The sequence below is a fragment of the Crinia signifera genome, chromosome 2 (assembly GCF_055691185.1).
Source record: "Crinia signifera chromosome 2, ASM5569118v1, whole genome shotgun sequence".
Lineage (NCBI taxonomy): Eukaryota > Metazoa > Chordata > Amphibia > Anura > Myobatrachidae > Crinia > Crinia signifera.
The window spans coordinates 148,979,909-149,001,883 of NC_139218.1; the positions used below are offsets into that span (position 1 = coordinate 148,979,909).

The 21,975-nt window shown below is 43.6% G+C and overlaps 1 protein-coding gene across 1 annotated transcript in view; it reads left to right on the plus strand.

Moving 5' to 3' along the window:
- Positions 1-21,975, plus strand: part of SYNRG (synergin gamma) — a 112,549-nt gene that overhangs the window by 22,299 nt on the left and 68,275 nt on the right. The window contains exons 5-6 of the mRNA XM_083173096.1: positions 14,518-14,623; positions 17,317-17,428. Of these exons, the coding sequence (XP_083029222.1) occupies positions 14,518-14,623; positions 17,317-17,428 (218 nt within the window). The remainder of the gene's footprint in view (positions 1-14,517; positions 14,624-17,316; positions 17,429-21,975) is intronic.

Here is a 21,975-nt window from a genome sequence, read left to right on the forward strand (position 1 = left end):
AAATCCAAAAATCACTCCTTCCCTTCTGAGTCCTGCCATGCACCCAACTGGTATTTTTTGGTCACATGTGAGGCATTGCCGTACTTGGGAGATATTGGGGCACAGATTTTGGGGTGCTTTTTCTCCTTCATTCCTTGTGAAAATGAAAAATTTTGAGCCAGAACTGCATTTTTGTGTAAAAAAATGTAATTTTTCATGTTCACTGCCCAGTTTTATCAAAATTGGTGAAACCCCTGGGGGTTTGAAATGTACACTATACCCCTAGATGATTTCCCTGAGGGGTGTAGTTTGCAAAATGGGGTCACTTGTGGGGGGGTTCCACTGTATTGGTGCTTTGGGGGTCTTGCTAATGCGACATAGCACCCACCATCATTCCACCAGAATTTGTGCTGCAAACTCCAAATATCACTCCTTCCCTTCTGAGTCCTGCCACTTTTTGGTCACACATGAGGCATTGCCATACTCAGGAGAAATTGGGGCACAGATTTTGGGGTGCTTTGTCTCCTTCATTCCTTCTGAAAATGAAAAATTTTGAGCCAGAACTGCATTTTTGTGTAAAAAAATGTAATTTTTCATTTTCACTGCCCACTTGTATCAAAATTGGTGAAACCCCTGGGGGTTTGAAATGTACACTATACCCCTAGATGAATTCCCTGAGGGGTGTACTTCGCAAAATGGGGTGACTTGTGGGGGGGTTCCACTGTATTGGTGCAACATAGCACCCACCATTCATTCCACCAAAATCTGTGCTGCAAAATCCAAAAATCACTCCTTCCCTTCTGAGTCCTGCCATGCACCCAACTGGTATTTTTTGGTCACATGTGAGGCATTGCCGTACTCGGGAGAAATTGGGGCACAGATTTTGGGGTGCTTTTTCTCCTTCATACCTTCTGAAAATGAAAAATTTTGAGCCAGAACTGCATTTTTGTGTAAAAAATTTTAATTTTTCATGTTCACTGCCCACTTGTATCAAAATTGGTGAAACCCCTGGGGGTTTGAAATGTACACTATACCCCTAGATGAATTCCCTGAGGGGTGTAGTTTGCAAAATGGGGTCACTTGTGGGGGGGTTCCACTGTCTTGGTGCTTGGGGGGTCTTGCTAATGCGACATAGCACCCACCAAAATTCCACCAGAATCTGAGCTGCAAAATCCAAAAATCACTCCTTCCCTTCTGAGTCCTGCCATGCACCCAACTGGTATTTTTTGTTCACATGTGAGGCATTGCCGTACTCGGGAGAAATTGGGGCACAGATTTTGGGGTGCTTTTTCTCCTTCATACCTTCTGAAAATGAAAAATTTTGAGCCAGAACTGCATTTTTGTGTAAAAAAATGTAATTTTTCATGTTCACTGCCCACTTGTATCAAAATTGGTGAAACCCCTGGGGGTTTGAAATGTACACTATACCCCTAGATGAATTCCCTGAGGGGTGTAGTTTGCAAAATGGGGTCACTTGTGGGGGGGTTCCACTGTATTGGTGCTTTGGGGGTCTTGCTAATGCGACATAGCACCCACCAAAATTCCACCAGAATCTGAGCTGCAAAATCCAAAAATCACTCCTTCCCTTCTGAGTCCTGCCATGCACCCAACTGGTATTTTTTGGTCACATGTGAGGCATTGCCGTACTCGGGAGAAATTGGGGCACAGATTTTGGGGTGCTTTTTCTCCTTCATACCTTCTGAAAATGAAAAATTTTGAGCCAGAACTGCATTTTTGTGTAAAAAAATGTAATTTTTCATTTTCACTGCCCACTTGTATCAAAATTGGTGAAACCCCTGGGGGTTTGAAATGTACACTATACCCCTAGATGAATTCCCTGAGGGGTGTACTTTGCAAAATGGGGTGACTTGTGGGGGGGGGTTCCACTGTATTGGTGCAACATAGCACCCACCATTCATTCCACCAAAATCTGTGCTGCAAAATCCAAAAATCACTCCTTCCCTTCTAAATCCTGCCATGCACCCAACTGGTATTTTTTGTTCACATGTGAGGCATTGCCGTACTCGGGAGAAATTGGGGCACAGATTTTGGGGTGCTTTTTCTCCTTCATACCTTCTGAAAATGAAAAATTTTGAGCCAGAACTGCATTTTTGTGTAAAAAAATGTAATTTTTCATTTTCACTGCCCACTTGTATCAAAATTGGTGAAACCCCTGGGGGTTTGAAATGTACACTATACCCCTAGATGAATTCCCTGAGGGGTGTAGTTTGCAAAATGGGGTCACTTGTGGGGGGGTTCCACTGTATTGGTGCTTGGGGGGTCTTGCTAATGCGACATAGCACCCACCAAAATTCCACCAGAATCTGAGCTGCAAAATCCAAAAATCACTCCTTCCCTTCTGAGTCCTGCCATGCACCCAACTGGTATTTTTTGGTCACATGTGAGGCATTGCCGTACTCGGGAGAAATTGGGGCACAGATTTTGGGGTGCTTTTTCTCCTTCATACCTTCTGAAAATGAAAAATTTTGAGCCAGAACTGCATTTTTGTGTAAAAAAATGTAATTTTTCATTTTCACTGCCCACTTGTATCAAAATTGGTGAAACCCCTGGGGGTTTGAAATGTACACTATACCCCTAGATGAATTCCCTGAGGGGTGTACTTTGCAAAATGGGGTGACTTGTGGGGGGGTTCCACTGTATTGGTGCAACATAGCACCCACCATTCATTCCACCAAAATCTGTGCTGCAAAATCCAAAAATCACTCCTTCCCTTCTGAGTCCTGCCATGCACCCAACTGGTATTTTTTGTTCACATGTGAGGCATTGCCGTACTCGGGAGAAATTGGGGCACAGATTTTGGGGTGCTTTTTCTCCTTCATACCTTCTGAAAATGAAAAATTTTGAGCCAGAACTGCATTTTTGTGTAAAAAAATGTAATTTTTCATTTTCACTGCCCACTTGTATCAAAATTGGTGAAACCCCTGGGGGTTTGAAATGTACACTATACCCCTAGATGAATTCCCTGAGGGGTGTAGTTTGCAAAATGGGGTCACTTGTGGGGGGGTTCCACTGTATTGGTGCTTGGGGGGTCTTGCTAATGCGACATAGCACCCACCAAAATTCCACCAGAATCTGAGCTGCAAAATCCAAAAATCACTCCTTCCCTTCTGAGTCCTGCCATGCACCCAACTGGTATTTTTTGGTCACATGTGAGGCATTGCGGTACTCGGGAGAAATTGGGGCACAGATTTTGGGGTGCTTTGTCTCCTTCATTCCTTGTGAAAATGAAAAATTTTGAGCCAGAACTGCATTTTTGTGTAAAAAATGTAATTTTTCATTTTCACTGCCCAGTTGTACCACAATTGGTGAAACCCCTGGGGGTTTGAAATGTACACTATACCCCTAGATGAATTCCCTGAGGGGTGTAGTTTGCAAAATGGGGTAACTTGTGGGGGGGTTCCTAAATTTTAGCATCTTATGGTGCCTAGAAACCTACATGGTGCCTAAAAAATAATCTCATAAAAAGGAGGCTCCAAAATCAAGTAGGTGCTCCTTCTATTATGAAGCCTGTGGTTTGGTCAACGTGCACACTAGGGCCACATATAGGATATTTTTGAAAACAAAAGAATTGGGGGAATCAATTTTTAGTCACATTTCTCTAGTAAAATGTACTGTGTTCCTTAGAAAAATGTATTAAAATTGCAAATCTGCAAAAAAAATGAAATTTTGAAATTTCACCTACACTTTGTTTTAATTCCTGTGAAACACCTAAAGGGTTAACAAACTTCCAAAATGCTGTTTTAAATACTGTGAGGGGTGCAGTTTTTGAAATGGCATCATTTATGGGGGTGTCTCACATACAAGTCCCTCAATGTCATATCAGAACTGAACTGGTCCCTAAAAAAATCAGTGTTTGAAATTTTCTTGAAAATTTGAGAATTTGCTATTCATATTGTAAGCCTCCTAGTGTCCAAAAAAATTAAAAGGAAGTTGAAATAATGATGGAAACATAAAGTAGACATATGGTCTATGTTAGTTATTAACTATTTTGAGTGGTATGATTATTTGTCTCACAAGCAGAAAATTTAACATTTTGCAAATCGCTAAATTTTCCATTTTTTCACGACATTTTGGTATTTTTCACAAAAAAACACAGACTGTATCGACCCAAATTTACCACTAATTTGAAGTACAATGTGTCACGAAAAAACAATCTCAAAATCACTGGGATAAGTAAAAGCAAAAAAAAGTTATCCCCACTTAAGTGAGACATGTCAGATTTGAAAAAAATGGCTCTGTCAGGAACGCAAAAACTAGCTCTGTCAGGAAGGGGTTAAAAAAACACAAGCAATGACTGAACTGTAAAACAGGGTATGGAAGAGTAGAGTAATGTGTTGTGCGTCTGCCAGAGAAAATGGAGGCTTACACATGCAGTCGTCTTTACCTGGTTCCCATCCAAAAAACATAACCATGCTGTTATACGTCAGTGACATTGCTGCTGTATTTTATCTATGCATGCAAAAAGGTCCCTTAACCCTTTCAGTTCCAAGTGAATTTGTCAAAATAGGTGTGAAAATTGGAAATCAAACATTTTTATTCATCATACAATAATACCCTGTGATGTTATCCTTAAAATGGATATCTTTACTGTTTTTACAAAATATATGTTATTTGAATTTATAGTACAAATATGAGCAATGCTGGGGCATTTTCAGCAGATACTTTAACCATCTCTAAACGGAGAGGATCACGATATGACCAAGAGAAAGGAAGAACAAAAAGGCTTTAAAAATGAAGAAATTTAAAACCTAACTTTTATTAACTATAGTATGCTAAAAATAGGTACGTCTGAATAAAATTGTAAATATCAAAATTGGTCAACAATTTGTTATTATAATGAGAGGTGTTCAGACACACAAGTCCTGACGCCAGCCTTACTACTTACTCCTTAGTGGAGACAAGGGTACATTCCAAACATTGTTTGAGCCAATCTTTCGTTCCTCTTTCCGGCTGGAATTATCCTTGACCCTCATCACTCACCTGTCATTTGACACCTAAGTTTGATGGCAGATAGCAGAAGGAGGGTCTGCGATACCCACCCATATTTCTCTAAGCAATGATCTTCAGTGACTCTCTCATTTGTCCAAGTACCTTCCGATTTCCCTGCAATGCATATTTGTAACAGAGTAATTCTGACTGTGCTGGACAAAAAGCAGAAGCACTCCTTGGCTCCCCACTAAAGACATTGTGGTACTCACATCCGTGGTTTATTACGGCCATACATCACTGGTCCTCCTGAATTCCATCCCGCACTCAGAAGCTAAGCAGTGAATGGTCTGGTCAGTACTTATTTGGGAGACCAATTGGGAATACCAGCAGCCGTAAACAGACTTGGACAGCAGACACATCTCTGCCTAATAGAGGGAGCACCCTTTCCTTTCCTTCTCTTTCTTTTCATTCATTACCGGGAACGAAACCTTATTCCACCAGCAGGGGTCAAGTGTCAAGCGTCCTTGATTTTTAGGCTCCACTCTAATAAATCTATATTATGATAATGGTTATTTAAACCTGTATATTTGTACATATTTCACCCTATTCTGATCACCATCTAATTTAGTTAGTGGAGTCTTTTCTACCATGTTGCTTATTTCGCTGTTAGCATTGTGACCGTCTCATTATAACATTGTTGTTGACCAACTTTGATATTTACAATTTATTCAGCAATTTATTCATACGTACCTATTTTTAGCATAGTTAATAAAAGTTATGTTTTAAATTTCTTCATTTTCATTTTCAAAGTGTGCCCCAAAAAGCCTTTTTGTTCTTCCTTTCTCTTGGTCACATCGTGACCCTCTCCGTTTTCAGTTGCATTGCTGAACATTTTTGGGAGCACCACCAACCAGATACCACTTACCAATCAAGCTTCAGTGGTAATTATGTTGGTTTAGTCAATTTATGTACGTTACCATTATTAATCCATTTTCATTTTCCAGTGCCACTCCCGATCCCTAGTTTTGTTTCAATGCAAGATCTACAATTGTCATGCTTTCATCCATCGAGGTTGAGAATTGCATTTAGAGAATACTCATATTTTCTTCGTAATTTAAAAAGAGGCATTAGAGAGATTCCATTTAGTGGAAGTGAGTAATAAACTATACATGACTATGCATTCCATTTAGATGGCTCAGGATAAATACCTTATTGCTGACATGGCTGGAAATAATTAATTTCTTTGGCTGGCCAAACTCAAGGACAGATAGAAGTCTGCTTATTTACCTTTTTAATTAAGTCAAATTTTTACCTTGTGATATGACTCAGACTTAAGCTGGGTACACACCGGAGCGATAAGCAATCGTCCAACAATGAAACTAATGCCCTTGAGCACAGATTCTATGTACACCGTAGAACGATTTCTATGAAAGACAGTTTAATCATGTTCTGTCATCACTCAGCATGAACAGGTCCCTGGCTATACCACTAGATTTGATGTGCGGCACATAAACCTAGGGGTAAATGTATGAAGATAACTGTTCTGTTTAAGATGGGATGTTGCCCGTAGCAACCAATCAGACTCTACATCTTATTTATTTAGCCACCTTCTAGAACAGGGGTTTTTAACCTTTAAGACAGTGTGGGACACAATAAAACATTAAACGAAGCCGAAGGCCACTAAGCTATACTGCAGTATTGACACTCTAAATCGCTCCCATTTTACCTCTCATCTCTGTACCTCAATTCCACTTTCCATCTCCTAAGCTCCTCGCTCCCACACTGTACCTCGCTCCCACCTTCCATCTCCCCTATACTTTGCTTTCACCTTCCATCTTTCATCTTCTGCTCCCATCTCCCAAACCTGTACCTTTCTCTCACTTTCCATCTTAAGTGTATCTCACTTCCATATCCCACACCTGTACCTTGCTCCCATCTCCCACACCTACACCTCGCTCCACCTTCCATGTTCCCCTCGCCTCACTCCCACCTTCTATCCCCTACACCTGTACCACGCTCCCACCTTCCATCTCCCCTGTACTATGCACCCACCTTCCTTCTCCCACACATGTACATTGCTCCACCCTCCATGTTCCGCTCACCTTGCTCCCACCTTCCATCCACACCTGTTCCTCACTCTGCACCTTCCATCTATCGCACCTGTACCTTTCTCTCACTTTCCATCTTAAGTGTATCTCACTTCCATATCCCACACCTGTACCTTGCTCCCATCTCCCACACCTACACCTCGCTCCACCTTCCATGTTCCCCTCGCCTCACTCCCACCTTCTATCCCCTACACCTGTACCACGCTCCCACCTTCCATCTCCCCTGTACTATGCACCCACCTTCCTTCTCCCACACATGTACATTGCTCCACCCTCCATGTTCCGCTCACCTTGCTCCCACCTTCCATCCACACCTGTTCCTCACTCTGCACCTTCCATCTATCGCACCTGTGCCTCTCACTTTCTATCTCCCCAGTACTTTGCTCCCACTTTCCATCTCCCACACCAGCACTTCACTCCACCTTCCATGTTTCCCTCACCTCACTCCCACCTTCCATCTCCCACATCTGGGTGCTGGAGGACTCACCGGCAGTTGGGATTCCGACAGTCATTTCCCTGACGTAGGAATCCCTACAGTAAAAGCCCGACACACGGGCAGCGGCTATTCCCACCCCCCCCCCCCCCCCGCCGTCTGATTCCCTGTCAGGGTTCCGATGTCGGACTAATGACTGTCTGAATCCCGACTGTCGGGGTGTTGTACCACACCCCACACCTGTACCTAGCTCCCACTTCCATCTCCTCTGCACCTCTCCCCTCCCCTCAATCTCTAACCCCTGCACCTTCTCCTGGTATTCAGTGGTCAGCTCCATCGTTGCTGATGGGCAGGTTAGGAATCACTCCTGATGGCCAGTGTCACAATTGGATCCAGGCTGATATGGCATCCACAAAGTGTGAATGCGTGTTGCGTACTATGCATAATTGGACAGCTAGTGCTTGCCAGGACTGATTGAATTTAAAACATCTGTGCAGCTCATAGCCCCTCAAAGTCTGTACAGGCAGTTGGTCTTCCTTCCGAATCATTCTCAATCACCAATGGCACTAGACAAGGCTGTCCCTTATTACCACTTATTTTCGCCCTTGTTATTGAACCATTAGCTCAACAAATTCATAATAACCCAGATATTACAGAAGTTTAAGTTAAACAATCACAGTACACTGTATGATTATTTGCCGACAATGTTTTTCTCACACTGACTAAACCACTAATCTCCCTACCCAATTTATTCCTTGAACTCACTAACTGTGGCAGATTTTCTGGCTACAAATTCAACTACACTAAATCAGAACCCCTACGCCTTCACCTAACCGGGACACACCAAAACACTACTCCAGTCTAATTTTAATTTCACTTGAAAAGGGGATTCCCCTCAATACCTAGGCATACAAATAACCAAATCTTACCACACTCCTTACTGAGCCAACTATTCTCTGCTCTTTAGTTCTATAAACAAGGACCTCCAGCAATGGCAATCTTGCTACATTTCATGGATCGGTCACATTAACGCCATCAAAATGAATTCTCTCCCCAACTTATTATACCTCTTCTTCCAAACTCTTTTGATCCCAATTCCTCCAAGTACCATCACTACTTTACAATCCTCAATAGGCAATTTTATTTGCAACCATAAAAAAAAATTGAGAATTCGACAGACTATTTTAGCCAAACACCCCCAGAGCGGTGGTCTCGGGTTGCCAATCCTCCAATGCTTCTTACATGCCACAAGACTTAGTCAATTGATTGTCTGGCCTACCCAGAGACACATCAGACGATGGGTTGATCTGAAAAGTGATTTAGTTGGTATCTCCTCAATCTTATACTTGCCCTGGGTCTCTCCCAATTTACACCCTCAATGCTCTAATCCTTCGCCCATCTTCGAGTCTGGGAAAACCTCAACAGAAATCTCAAACTATCTACATTTCCTTCCCCACTCACTCTTCTTTGAAACATCCCATCATTTATCCTTGGCATCTCTACTACGATGGCATCCCATCCTTTGGCGTTCCGAGACCCCACCACATATCAGGTAGCTACGCACCAAAAACATTTGCCGATTTACAGATAAAATATAATATTCGTTGCTCGCTCCAATATCAATATATTCAACTACGCCACTTTGCTTCTTCTCTTCATACTTCTAATTCTTCCCAAACCCCCACTCCGATAGAGAGATATTGTGTGTTCCGACCCACTGATACTAGCACGATCTCCCAATTATATAATTCAATTTTGGTACAGGATTCCTCATCCCTAGAGCCTCATGAGTAAGCCTGTGAAAAAGACTTGGAACATCATTTTGAGGACGAAGAATGGCGTATCATTCGTTCTACAATCTCCAAGTACACAATTACAGCACATTTGCAACAAATAATTTTCTAAGTATTTTTAACCTTAGAAATTAAAAAAATACTTTGATCTCTCAAAATAGCTCATGTACCGTATTTTTCCCTTTTCACATTTCATGTAAAATGCATTTAATTCACATTTCTATGCAAATGGGATTTACAAGTAATGTAGCTTCTGATTTAAATTATGTCAGTGTTTTTACAGCCAAACACTTACATAAATAAGTATGAAGGTACATACAGAAGATATGCTGCATTTCATTGTATGCGGCTGTATCTGCATACCAAATTATGTTACAGGGTTTGGCTGTAAAACATAAAAATGTTATGCAGACACAGTTGCAATTACATAAAGAATATAACCATGCTGCATATCATTTTAATCACCACAAGCTATTTGTGCAGAACTATGCAAATAAGATGCATGTGTACTTGATTACATCATTGTCGAATACAACTTATCCCAAAAAAAAAAAAAAACATCTCTGTTTACGTCCAACTTTATGGAGCTGTTTTGTTTTAGACTTTCAAACTCTGTTACATTACATCCCCTGCCTGCAATTGTTGTGCTATACGATGCATTCTGAATTGGTCCAAAAGAGTCAGACACTTCTTGGTCTAAAAATACCATGAGAAGTCTGATCTGATTTGCATCCAGAGCATTAAAGAGGAACGACATTGCATTGGCTGAGTAACCTACATAAATGTCTGACATCGAACAATTTTTCCCCGGCCATAATGTCTAAAACACCCAAAGATTTGATAAATCTCCTGGGGTACCAAACAATCAGCTTCTAACTGTGATTTATTTCAGTTTGAAAAATGACAGTCGTGACCTAATTGGTACTTTATTTATCTCCAAACTTTGTTAAATCACCCCCATGATTCTATTGATAGAATAGACCAGTGGGTCCTCAAGGACCCCCAACAGTACATGTTTTCCAGGTCACCCAGCAGGTGCACAGATGTACTCATTATTCACTGACACATTTTAAAAGATCAACGGGTGGAGATAATTACTTCACTTGCAATTCTGTGTGGAGACCCGGGGTCTTTGAGGACCGAGGTTGAGAACCAGTGGAATAGACAACTCTCATATATATCCAAGTGGTTAATTCCTCTGTCATTGCTTCAGAATAAGCAGTCCAAAATAAATCTTGTGCCATTCCACTTTAGGATGGGTCAACACTGAAGCAGAATGGGAACAAAAAGAGTGGGATTAATTTTTTGCATGCAATGTTCACAGGTAGATCCACTCCCTACTATGGGAAGACTTAAAACTTTATTTGGGATATTTTTTTTTGACTACAGGCTACTGTTTGTAATATACAAAGTCTGAGGGCATTTGCATACAAACAGGAAAAATATCTAGTGTGTGAATGGGGTAGATTATAAATATTGGCAGATGCTCAATCAGTTTAGTGATCTCACTCATGAAAAGAAGGGGTAATACTGATTAAGAAAAATAAATGATTTCCCCCAGCACACTGAATGATCTCATTAACCAGATTTAAAAATCACACGTTGGTAGACTCTGGGTAAGCCCCCAAAGCTGTCCATCATACACCCTATAGCAGGGGTGGCCGGACTTTTGTAACCCGGGATCTACTTTTTGTACACTTACTTACCGGTGATCTACCGGCATTTCCTCATGTGCAAAAAATATTCCCTTCCCAGTGCAATATGCCCCTTACACATAATGCCACAGAGAATAGGACAAGATTCGCATTAGGACACAGGTTTTGAGCAAAAATTTAACATTAGGACACAGGGAATGTGCCTGAAATTCATTCACATCCTGACACAGGGAATGTGCCTGAAATTCATTCACATCCTGACACACGGAATGTGCCCGAAATTCATTCACATCCTGACACAGGGAATGTGCCCAAAATTCACAATCTGCACACATTTGGGCACCCCTGCACTGATAGGGGACACATGGGGGCCACCTCCCCCCAAATAACAGCAGAATAACCATTTTTTAAACTATGGGAGACATAAAACAATAACCAAGAGTCCGTGTTCTCCCCTTCTCCAACACCCCACCCTACCCTATCCCATGCCACCATAAAGTAATAAGGCACCTTAAAGAAAATCCTTGGCTTGTTTGGGGTCCCCAGGCTATAGAACCCCCCCTCATCAACATGAAACAACATTCAATTTGCTGTGTTTGCATTTCAGTTATTTATTGACATTGTCTAACACCCTTATGTTTATGCCATAAACATAAGGGGGTACTTATGTAGTATCTGGGCTGCCGATTTTTTGATTGTATGCCTTAAGTTAAGGCATACAATCAGATGCGATGCGATGCGATATCGCATCGCATCGCATCCGATATCGGATGCGATGACCCGATTTTTCCATAGGAATCAATGTTAAAATGATTCCTATGGAAAAATGGGTCCTTTTCATACCCCTACTATCCAAGTGGGCATGGAGTTGGATATAAACCTGTGGCGAGCGTAGCGAGCCACCGAGCCCGAAGCGTGGCGAGCGAAGCGAGCCCCGCGAGGGGACGGTATTCGTCCCCTCGCGGGGCTCGCTTCGCTCGCCACGCTTCGGGCTCGGTGGCTCGCTACGCTCGCCACAGGTTTATATCCAACTCCATGCCCACTTGGATAGTAGGGGTATGAAAAGGACCCATTTTTCCCATTGAATTCCATGTTAAAATGGACTCAGTCCATTTTAACATTGATTCCTATGGAAAAATCGGGTCATCGCATCGCATCGCATCGAATCGCATGCGATGCGATGCGATCTCCCGATCCGACCCGATTTAGAAATCGGCAGCCCAGATACTACATAAGTACCCATAAGGGTGTCAGACAATGACAATAAATAACTGAAAACTTTATCCCATGCAATCATAGATCAAGCAGCCCCTGCATGTGGCGACACCCAATGTAATTCTCCTCTCCATAACTCACCCCCCCCCCCCCTCTCCTCCTCCCCTACAGACCACGTCAGGAGCTAAATTATTACAGAGTGCAGGAGTGTTTCGTAACTTACTAGCAGCTAAAGCAGCTGAAGACTCTGGAGACGCTCTGCACACTCTGCCTGCTCCCGCCTTCTTCAGCGTTCTCAGTCCTGCACTGAGCCGGTGCGCGGTGACGTCATCCGTGCACTCGCGCAGTGCACCACTGGGAACGCTGAAGCCCTGAGAGGCTTCGGTCAGCACAGTCAGCAGACTATTTTAACGGGGACGGAACTATAACTACCGATCGCGATCTACCGGCGGAAGGCCCGCGATCGACCGGTAGATCGCGATCGACCTTCTGGCCACCTCTGCCCTATAGGGTGTCCGTATTGCTATATCTAGGTTTGTGGTACAGCACACTAATAGATCAGCATAAGACAGAAAGCTCAGAGCAGCACACCAGTAAAAAAACAGTGTTAAGTGTTAAAAATGGTGTGTACACACGGGAGCAATATTAGGTAAAATCGCTGGGAATATGGTCGCTGAGCGATAAATCGCCAGCTGCGCGCTCCCGTGTGCACTCCCTGCTGGTCGCTGGAGCATGCTCCTGCGACCAGCGGCTTTCCCCGGCAATCACTGTGCCGGGAGGTCAGCGCAGCCCAGTGCCGCTGCTCCCTCCCTCCTCACTTCACGGAGGTCAGTGCCGGGGAGATCAGCATTGATCTCCCTAGCCCAGTGCCGCTGCTCCCTCCCTCCTCCCTTCACGGAGGTCAGCGCCGGGTAGATCAGCATTGATCTCCCCAGCCCCGTGCCGCTGCTCCCTCCCTCCTCCCATCAGTGACAGTCACAGCAGCAGCGTCTGCTGCTGCGCTACTTCAGCCCCGTGCCGCTGCTCCCTCCCTCCTCCCATCAGTGACAGTCACAGCAGCAGCGTCTGCTGCTGCGCTACTTCAGCCCCGTGCCGCTGCTCCCTCCTTCCTCCCTTCAAAGTGACAGCAGCAGCGTCTGCTGCTGCTGCACTCCCCCTCCGTCCCGTAGCAGTGTCTCCTTTTCATCGCTGATGAAAAGGAGACACTGAGCAATATGATTGCTGGCAATATATCGCTAGCAATCATATTGCACCGTGTGTACACAGCATTAGAAGTCATAGCTATGTACAAAAAGTGATACATGTAATTCAAATAATAAAGTAATAGTGTAAATGATGGGAATTACAGAGGCTTTTAAATGGTGTTCAGTTACCGCAGATTATTCATTTAATAATCAGTCTCTTATTAGCTCGGATGACAAGGAGATGTCCATAGTCTCACTCAGTGCAGTGATATCCACTGTTTTTTTCCTCAGAATTCTTCTCCCTATGCCTCGAATAGTGTACTTCCAAAATATGATGGAATTTCACCTATTTTAACAGACCGCTTTAGATTAGAGAACTACATTGTACTTCTGGCTTTTGTGTGCCTTACCATGTTCCACATACTGTAAATATAATGTCTTATTGTGTAGTGTTACAACATGTTTTTAACCTTATGCATATTTATATACATTAAAGTTAGATTACATTATTTTATTTTATACACCTTTTTGTTGTACATCATATTTCATTGAATACTTTTTCTTCTCACAAATTCTTCTCATGAGAACTAAGATGTTAAGCCTACAGGCTCAAATATATACCCACTGTAACCACATACAGTATTTAGGTACCATTTGCTTAACATTGTTCTGCATGTATTCAATAAGGTGCTGCAAACATTACTTACAGCATATCACCATGATGGCATTACACAGTGCTGCAGATTTATTGGCCGCATGTTCCTGCTCAAACTGTCTTGATCGATCACTTGCCACGGTGCTCTATTGTGCTGAGATCTGGTTACTGTGGAGTCATTGGCAACTTGAGATAATGTTTGTTTTGTGTCAAATAAGGAGATGTATCAACTTTTGAAGAGAGGTAAAGTATAACTACCTGATTTCGTTCATTTTTCTAGAATAGCCTTTAAAATGATAGGGGCTGATTGATACTTTCTTTCTCATTGATCACTATCCACCATACTATGTTATACTACTGGAAGTAGCCATATGAATAATGGTTAGACTGGCCATAATGGAACGTGTTTCAATTTTGCTAATTAAATAAATGAGTTGTACCTTAACATTTGTGCACATGAGCCACATGAGTATAACTAAATGACTCCTTGGTCATTTATTCATGCAGTAACAGAAGTTTTCTTATGTGTTTATTTTATCTTTCAGAAAAATGTTCGAACAGCAGCAGAAAATGTTAGAAGAACAAAGAAAACGACGTCAGTTTGAAGAACAAAAACAGAAGTTAAGATTGTTAAGCAGTGTAAAACCCAAGGTAAGTGCTATTTTGCTTTACTTATTTGATACATTATTGGTTTTGGTATATATTCTAACTGCAGGCTTTATGACAAACATTTTATCTGCCTACTTATAAATTTGCAATAGAAAGTAGTGTTTTTTTTTTTTTTGGAAAGGGCACTGGTCTCTGAGGAGGGCATATTTTATTTGCTAAGGGCAAAATTTTTGAAGTGACGCAATGAGGCATGTGATAGGAGATAATGTCAGGAATTGGGGGCTATTCAATCCCCAATGCTATTTCCTGAGGGATAAATAGCGGCGGTCTTTTCAATGTTGTCGTTACCAACAGCATTGAAGAGGCAGATTGACAGAACAGACCTGACTTTAAAATCAATCGGGCCCGTTTTGAAAAAAAAAAACGGCCTTGGATTGTCAAGATCATGGACGGATCTCGACAATCTATGTCCATTTTCACAGATAGAAACATAGAATTTGACGGCAGATAAGAACCACTTGGCCCATCTAGTCTGCCCCTTTTTTTAAACATGTTACCTCAAACCATATTTGATCCTTATTTTTATGTAAGGATATCAATATGCCTATCCCAAGCATGTTTAAATTGTACTACTGTATTTGCGTCTACCACCTCTGTTGGGAGGCTATTCCACTTATCTACTACTCTTTCTGTGAAAAAATTCTTCCTCACATTTCCCCTGAATCTTCCTCCCTCTAGTTTCAGTGCATGTCCTCGTGTTCTGTTGCTCCTCTTCCTGTGAAGAATGTCTCCCACCTGTACCTTGTTAAAGCCCTTGATATATTTGAAAGTTTCTATCATGTCCCCCCTTTCCCTTCTCTGCTCTAAAGTATACATATTAAGATCTTTTAGTCTTTCCTGGTACGTTTTGTTATGTAGGCCATGCACCATTTTAGTTGCTCTTCTTTGTACAGTCTCTAATGTATTTATATCCTTCTGGAGATATGGCCTCCAGAACTGAACACAATACTCTAGGTGAGGTCGTACCAATGACCTATACAGTGGCATTATTACTTCTTTCTTTCTACTGCTGATACCTCTCCCTATGCAACCAAGCATCTGACTTGCCTTCTTCATTGCTTTGTTACATTGCCTACCTGCTTTTAAGTCCCCTGAAATAGTGACACCTAGATCCCTCTCTTCCTCTGTAGTTTCCATTATAGTGCCATTTATACTATATTGAGTCTTTGGATTTCTGAGACCCAAGTGCATGATTTTGCATTTTTTGGCATTAAACTGTAGTTGCCATTCTCTTGACCATTTCTCTAATCTGCCTAGATCCTCAATCATTTGTTTTACCCCTCCTGGTGTGTCTACCCTGTTGCATACCTTTGTGTCATCTGCAAAAGGGCACATTTTACCCTGAATTCCATTTGCAATATCACCAATAAAGATATTAAAAAGCACCGGTCCAAGTACAGATACACTCCCTTTCGCAGATCGGCAGGCGGGACATTGCATCCCGCCTGCCAGTAAACTGTCGAGCGTGCCAAAACAGGCTAGGGTCCCGACTGTTGTAATGTACCGACAGTTGGGACCTGGGATTAAATACCCCTCTTAGTATTGTATTTAATCTAAATAAATCTCAACCAATCACAGTCCCCCGACATGTTTTTTCAGTTACCCCAGACCTCACCCCCAGACACCCCAAATGCCCCTTTTAGATCTTTCAGACTACAACCCTTTCTACACAAGTTCAGTGCACATTATTATGGTGAGCGATATCCTCCATCATCTGGTATAAATTTAATTAGTGTCCGATCCATTCTGACACTCATTTCTCGAAATGGATCCGACACTACCTATTCAAATTAGCGGCCAAATCCAAATGTCGGATTTGGCAGCTGATTGCTGCTCACCCTGGCCAGAGCGGGTAAGTGAGGTGCTGCTGCTCACCCGGCGTCGTTCTCCCTGCCTCAATCGCACATCTTTCCAAGTCGAATTGAGATTGCCGAAGATGGGAACCAAAACCTGTTGGATTTCGGCATGTTTCTGTCAGAAGCATGGGGAATACCTATTCCGCCAATCCACCCGAAGCCAGCAGCCAGCATTGAATAGGTTAGAACCCCTTCTGGTCTAAATCAATCAGAAATTGCCATCTTTCCGACAAGACAACAGTTTCATCTGTATTTGAATATATCCCTATGTCTTTCGCCATTACCAATATTATTTTTAAATCTCCCCAACTGGTCTGCAGCGTACCCCAGGTTGGGAACCATTGGCTCTTCTACTGCAATAGTTCAATTTCGTTCTCTGGAAGTATTTTCTGCTTTAGTTCATCAGTCCTATGACTGTGGAGGCCATTTCTGTAAACCCATTTTATCAGTAATGTATTGGAATATTTTCAAGCACTTGCTGTTGTCTTTCCATGGAAGACTAACTGTCACAGATTAGACTTCTCTTATATGTAATTTGGTTGGTCTTTTGTTAACTGGACTGTTTTCAATGGGCCTTTTTTTAAAAATACGGTTTCAGTTTGTTGCTGTGAATGAGCTTACCTGACAAACTAATTTCAGTCTGGCGATCTCCTGTTAGTTAAGGGAAACATCATAGGTAGTTTCTTCCATGCCATTTTGAAGAACGAGATTTAATGCTATCTTTTAAAAATAAATGTAAAAAGTACTGTGATTTTGTATTTTCAGATGGTAATATTGATTGCTAATAAATAGCATGTTGTTATGCTACTTTTTTTTCAGACTGCGGAACAAAAGAGAGATGATGCAATGGAAGCTATTCAAGGAAATTTGGATGGTTTTTCCAGAGATGCCAGAATGCATCCTACACCTGTATTGAATGCAAGGAAATCCGGTAATATTTGTTAAGAACATGTAACTAATGTTTATTTTTTCATTCAGAAGGCACAGGAGTTCACACTGTGTATGAGAGGTGAGGTAGCAGAGCGTGTACCATAGGGTTAGAAAAATGTACCCACGCTCCCTGACCCCAGGCCACCAGTGTTTGTCTTTGATGCCAAGGCAGGAGCATGCACCTTTGTTTGTCTGGTTGTTAGAACAGCCTTTTGGTTACAAGATGGGCTGCAGACGGGCGTTCTATTAGTGAGTCGACAGCCCGCAGCTCTGGCACCTGTCAGCAGCAGCCCCAGTAACTTGGCTGGTGACTTGTGCACCGGGGCCTGCGCAGCTCCGGAGTGGGACACTGACACACAGCAGAAGAGTCTGCAGAGTTATACAGGGTGAGTTCCAGACAGCCTTTTGTCCCTCCCATGCCCCGTGCAGGTAACCTTGCTCCTCCTTCTCTCTCAACCACCATCCTAGTGCGTGGAGACCAACGTGAGCACATGCTGGCTGGGTACAGAGATGTAGGAAGCTTTTTGTGACTACCTCATACCTTTCTCTCTGTGCCTGGTTATATTAGCTGTTCTCTCCTGCTGCTGGCTAGACAGTTGAGTATCGCTATTGTCTCCTTTCCTGCTATCCTGGAAAGTTGAGTCACTGTATAATATATATATTAATTTATATATATATATGTGTGTGTGTGTGTGTGTGTGTGTGTATATATGTATATATATATATATATATATATATATATATATATATATATATATATATATATATATATATATATATATTCTCTTTCAATGGTCCTGGTGACACAGCTTCACATTGGGATGTAGGAGGGTCCGCAGGAGCCAGGCACCTATCCTAAAGCTTTTGGAGGGTAGGCTCCTCCCCTACTGCATCCCAGATTCCTCAGTTCGTGTTAGGTGCCCACTGGAGTGGGTGCTATTCTAAAGGGCTGCCGGAGCAGCCGAAGGAGTAGAGTTAGTTAGGGTTTTTATTATTTTATTAACTTTTACACTAGCTAGGTAGGCACAGTGTGAGGATTCTCATTAGTGAATCCTCAAACTGCTAGCGCAGCAGGAGCTGACAGAAGCGCGTCCTGTCAGCTCACTGTGCACATGGGAGACGCTGTCTGGCCTCCCTGTGCAGCGCTTACAGCTTCTTTTAAGAAGCTGCCTGGGCTCCGGAGCGCTCTGAAACCGGCTTCACGCTAGGTGGGGATCATGGGGGACAGGCGCTCCGTGATGGCGGCGGCCATTTTATGCGGAGCTTACACACTGAGCTCCTGATATGAGAGGACGGCAGTGTTATTACAGGCATGTTCCGAGTGGTCCCCAGCTGAGGGGGAGATACTGGAACTAGGAGATCCTACAATGGGAGCGGCTGTCTGGGGGTAGTTGGTGCCAAAAGTCACAGACCCCGCAGCAGCAGGGACTTGGTCCCTTCCCTCACTCTGTTTTGGCGCCATTCAGAACGCTTGCAGCGGAGCTGAGCTGGCTGACAGATCCTGACAGAGTGATTGGATTTCCTGGGCATCGCTTTCCCCATTCTGAAGACTACAGAAAGCTAAGTGAACTGAGTATATTGGTTCTGTATATAATGTCTGTACATTTAATGTTGTGACTGTGTTAATTGAGAACATCATGTCTGAGCAACAGTCTGTGGTTTTGGGGGAGGGAGCCTTAAATGCATTGAGCGCTTGCAGTGGTTGTACACTGAGATTTGTCCCTGAGCAGATAAGGGGGGCTTATGTATTTATTGCGCTGCTGTGAAACCCATGGGGAGTGAACCCCAGAGGGTAGTGCATCGGAGCTTGCGTGGGCTAAGCCCTGGGCAGGTCTGAAAATGCTTTGGTGCATTACTGGACAGGCAGAGTGATGGCTGGTAACTTCCCTAGACCATTGCCATTCTCTCAGCAGTCCCCTAGCTCTTTGCCTCGGACCCAGACAGATCCTGATTTATTACAGGTCATGCAGGATACTGCTATGGGAATCAGCAGGTTTAAATTACTTGTTGGACAAGTTTTATGGTTATTCTGTGGGGACCCCTATAAGGTCTTATTCAGTGCCATTATTAGCTGCTGATGAGGAAGGAGAGTACACAGACATACCGATCAGGGTGATGTTTCTGAAGAGTCCTCAGCCTCAGGGGTAGAGGATTTTATTACTGCTGTTAAACAGGCATTAAATTTGTCTGTGAAGGATAAACTCCCGCAAAGGTTGTTTTTTATGAGACAGCGTAAAGAAACTGATATCTCCCTGCAAAGGGGCCTGGAAAACCCCTGATAAAAGGCTTCAGATACCTAAAAGATTTCTAAGCCTGTACCCCATGCCTGAGGCGCATGCTGACCTCTGGAAAAAAGTTCCAGTGGTAGATGCTTCTGTGGCACGTGTATCAAAGCCACAGGTGGAACCACTGTGCTACCAGTACAAGGGGTAGCAGCGTTTAAGGACCCCGTAGACAAAAAGCTGGAGGGTAACCTCAAGGCAATATTTGAAGGGGTGGGATACACCATACGCCCTCTGATTGCTTCAGCCTGGGTCTCTAAGGCCATGATCGTGTGGGCCAGAAATTTGTGAACTATTTTACACGCTGACCCTTGTGTGTTATTGCTTGCAGAGAAGCTTAAAAGCGGCTGCAGAGCATGTATTGGAGTCTGAGAGGAAGCTCTCAAAATGGCTGCCAGAGTTTCCACAGTGTCTGTAAATGCCAGGAGAGTTCTCTGGCTTAAGGCTTGGGAGGCAGATAATGTGCCTAAAAAAGCCTTAGAGGCATTAGCTTTTAAAGAAAAGCTGTTATTTGCTTCTGAACTGGAAGAGATTATTAAGCAGGCACAGGTGGCAAAAGTACTTTCCTGCCAGTCCCTGCAGCCAAGCAGACATCAAGGTTTTCTGCTTTCAGGCCGGCCTTGCGGCCCTCCCTTAGAGGAGGTGCGTCTTTTCGAGGGCAGCCTTTCACGGGAAAGGTCCAAATGTCTAAATTTGGTTCCTTTCATAAGAAACCAAACACAAAAGGAGAGGACAAACCCTCTGCATGACTGCCAAGGGTTTTGCCCGGCGGTGGTCAAGATGGGGGGACATCTGACACTGTTCAAAGACGCATGGGCATTCTTAGACCGGGATTCTTGGGTGTTAGAAATTATAACCCAGGGTTATAGAATTCCCTTCAAAGGTCTTCTTCCAAGAAGATTCATTCCCACGCCAATACCAAAGGGGGCTCGGCTCCGTACAGCTCCCTTGGGAGCGGCTCATTCTCTTTTAGAGAAGGGTGTGGTGATCCCGGTCCCCAGAGTGGAGTGGAAAAAAGGCTTTTATTCCACTCTGTTTCTGGTGTTCAAACCAGACGGGTCTTTCAGACCGATTCTCAATTTAAAGTCGTTAATTATCCATTTGTGGGTAGACCATTGCAAAATGGAGTTTCTACGGTCAGTGCTGTTAAGCTTGGACCAGGGAGAATTTTTGGCGTTCATGGATGTCCAGGACGCATACCTTCATGTTCTTGTTCACCCAGGACATCAGGCTCTATTGAGGTTTGTGATGGGAGACATGCACATTGCAATTCCAGGCGTTGCCCTTCGGCCTGGCCACAGTGCCAAGGGTATTCACCAAGATAATGTCTGTAATGGCGGCTGTGCTTCGACTGAGGGGAATCACGGTGATCCCATATTTGGACGACCTGCTGTTCAGAGCGGAGTCAGCAGACATGTTGAAGAGTCACTTGGCAGAAGCCATCGGGTTTTTTGCAGGCTCATGGCTGGCTTTTAAACTTACAAAAGTCTCAGTTGGTGCCGTCACAGAGACTCCAATTCTTGGGGGTCATTCTGGTTACCCATCTACATCGGGTATTTTTACCGGAGGCAAAGGCCAGGGATCTGGTTGCCTTAGTCCAGGAGATTCTCAGCTCTCGGAGCACATCAGTGTGGAGGTGCCTCAAGCTGCTGGGGAAGATGGTGGCGTCTTTCGAGACGCTGCAGTTTGCCAGGTTCCACTCTCGGGTGTTCCAGTGGAACATCTTGACGGCTTGGTCAGGAAACACACAGACCATGAAATCCGAACAGATAGTGCTGTCTTCGGAAACTCGAGCCTCCCTGAAATGGTGGACAGACGTGGACTCCCTTCAGTGGGGTTGGTCACTGCAGTCCTGGAGCTGGCTGGTAGTCACTACCGACGCCAGTCTCAGGGGCTGGGGGGGCAGTAGTCTTGGACCTGCGTCTGCAGGGCTTGTGGACTCCAGAGGAATCTGCCTTACCGATCAACATCTTGGAACTGAGAGCTGTGTGGAAAGTGATTTCTCTAGCGGGAGACAGGTTACAGAGGCTCCCTTTAAGGATTCAGACCGACAACGCCACAGCTGTGGCGTATCTGAATCACCAGGGAGGCACACGCAGCAAACTGGCCATGTGGGAGGTGTCCAGAATCCTCTTGTGGGCGGAACAGTATGTTCCAGCCTTATCAGCTATATTCATACCAGGAGTGGAGAATATAGAGGCAGACTTCCTGAGCAGGGAGGAGCTGAAGGATGGGGAATGGAGCCTAAATCCTCAGATATTTCATC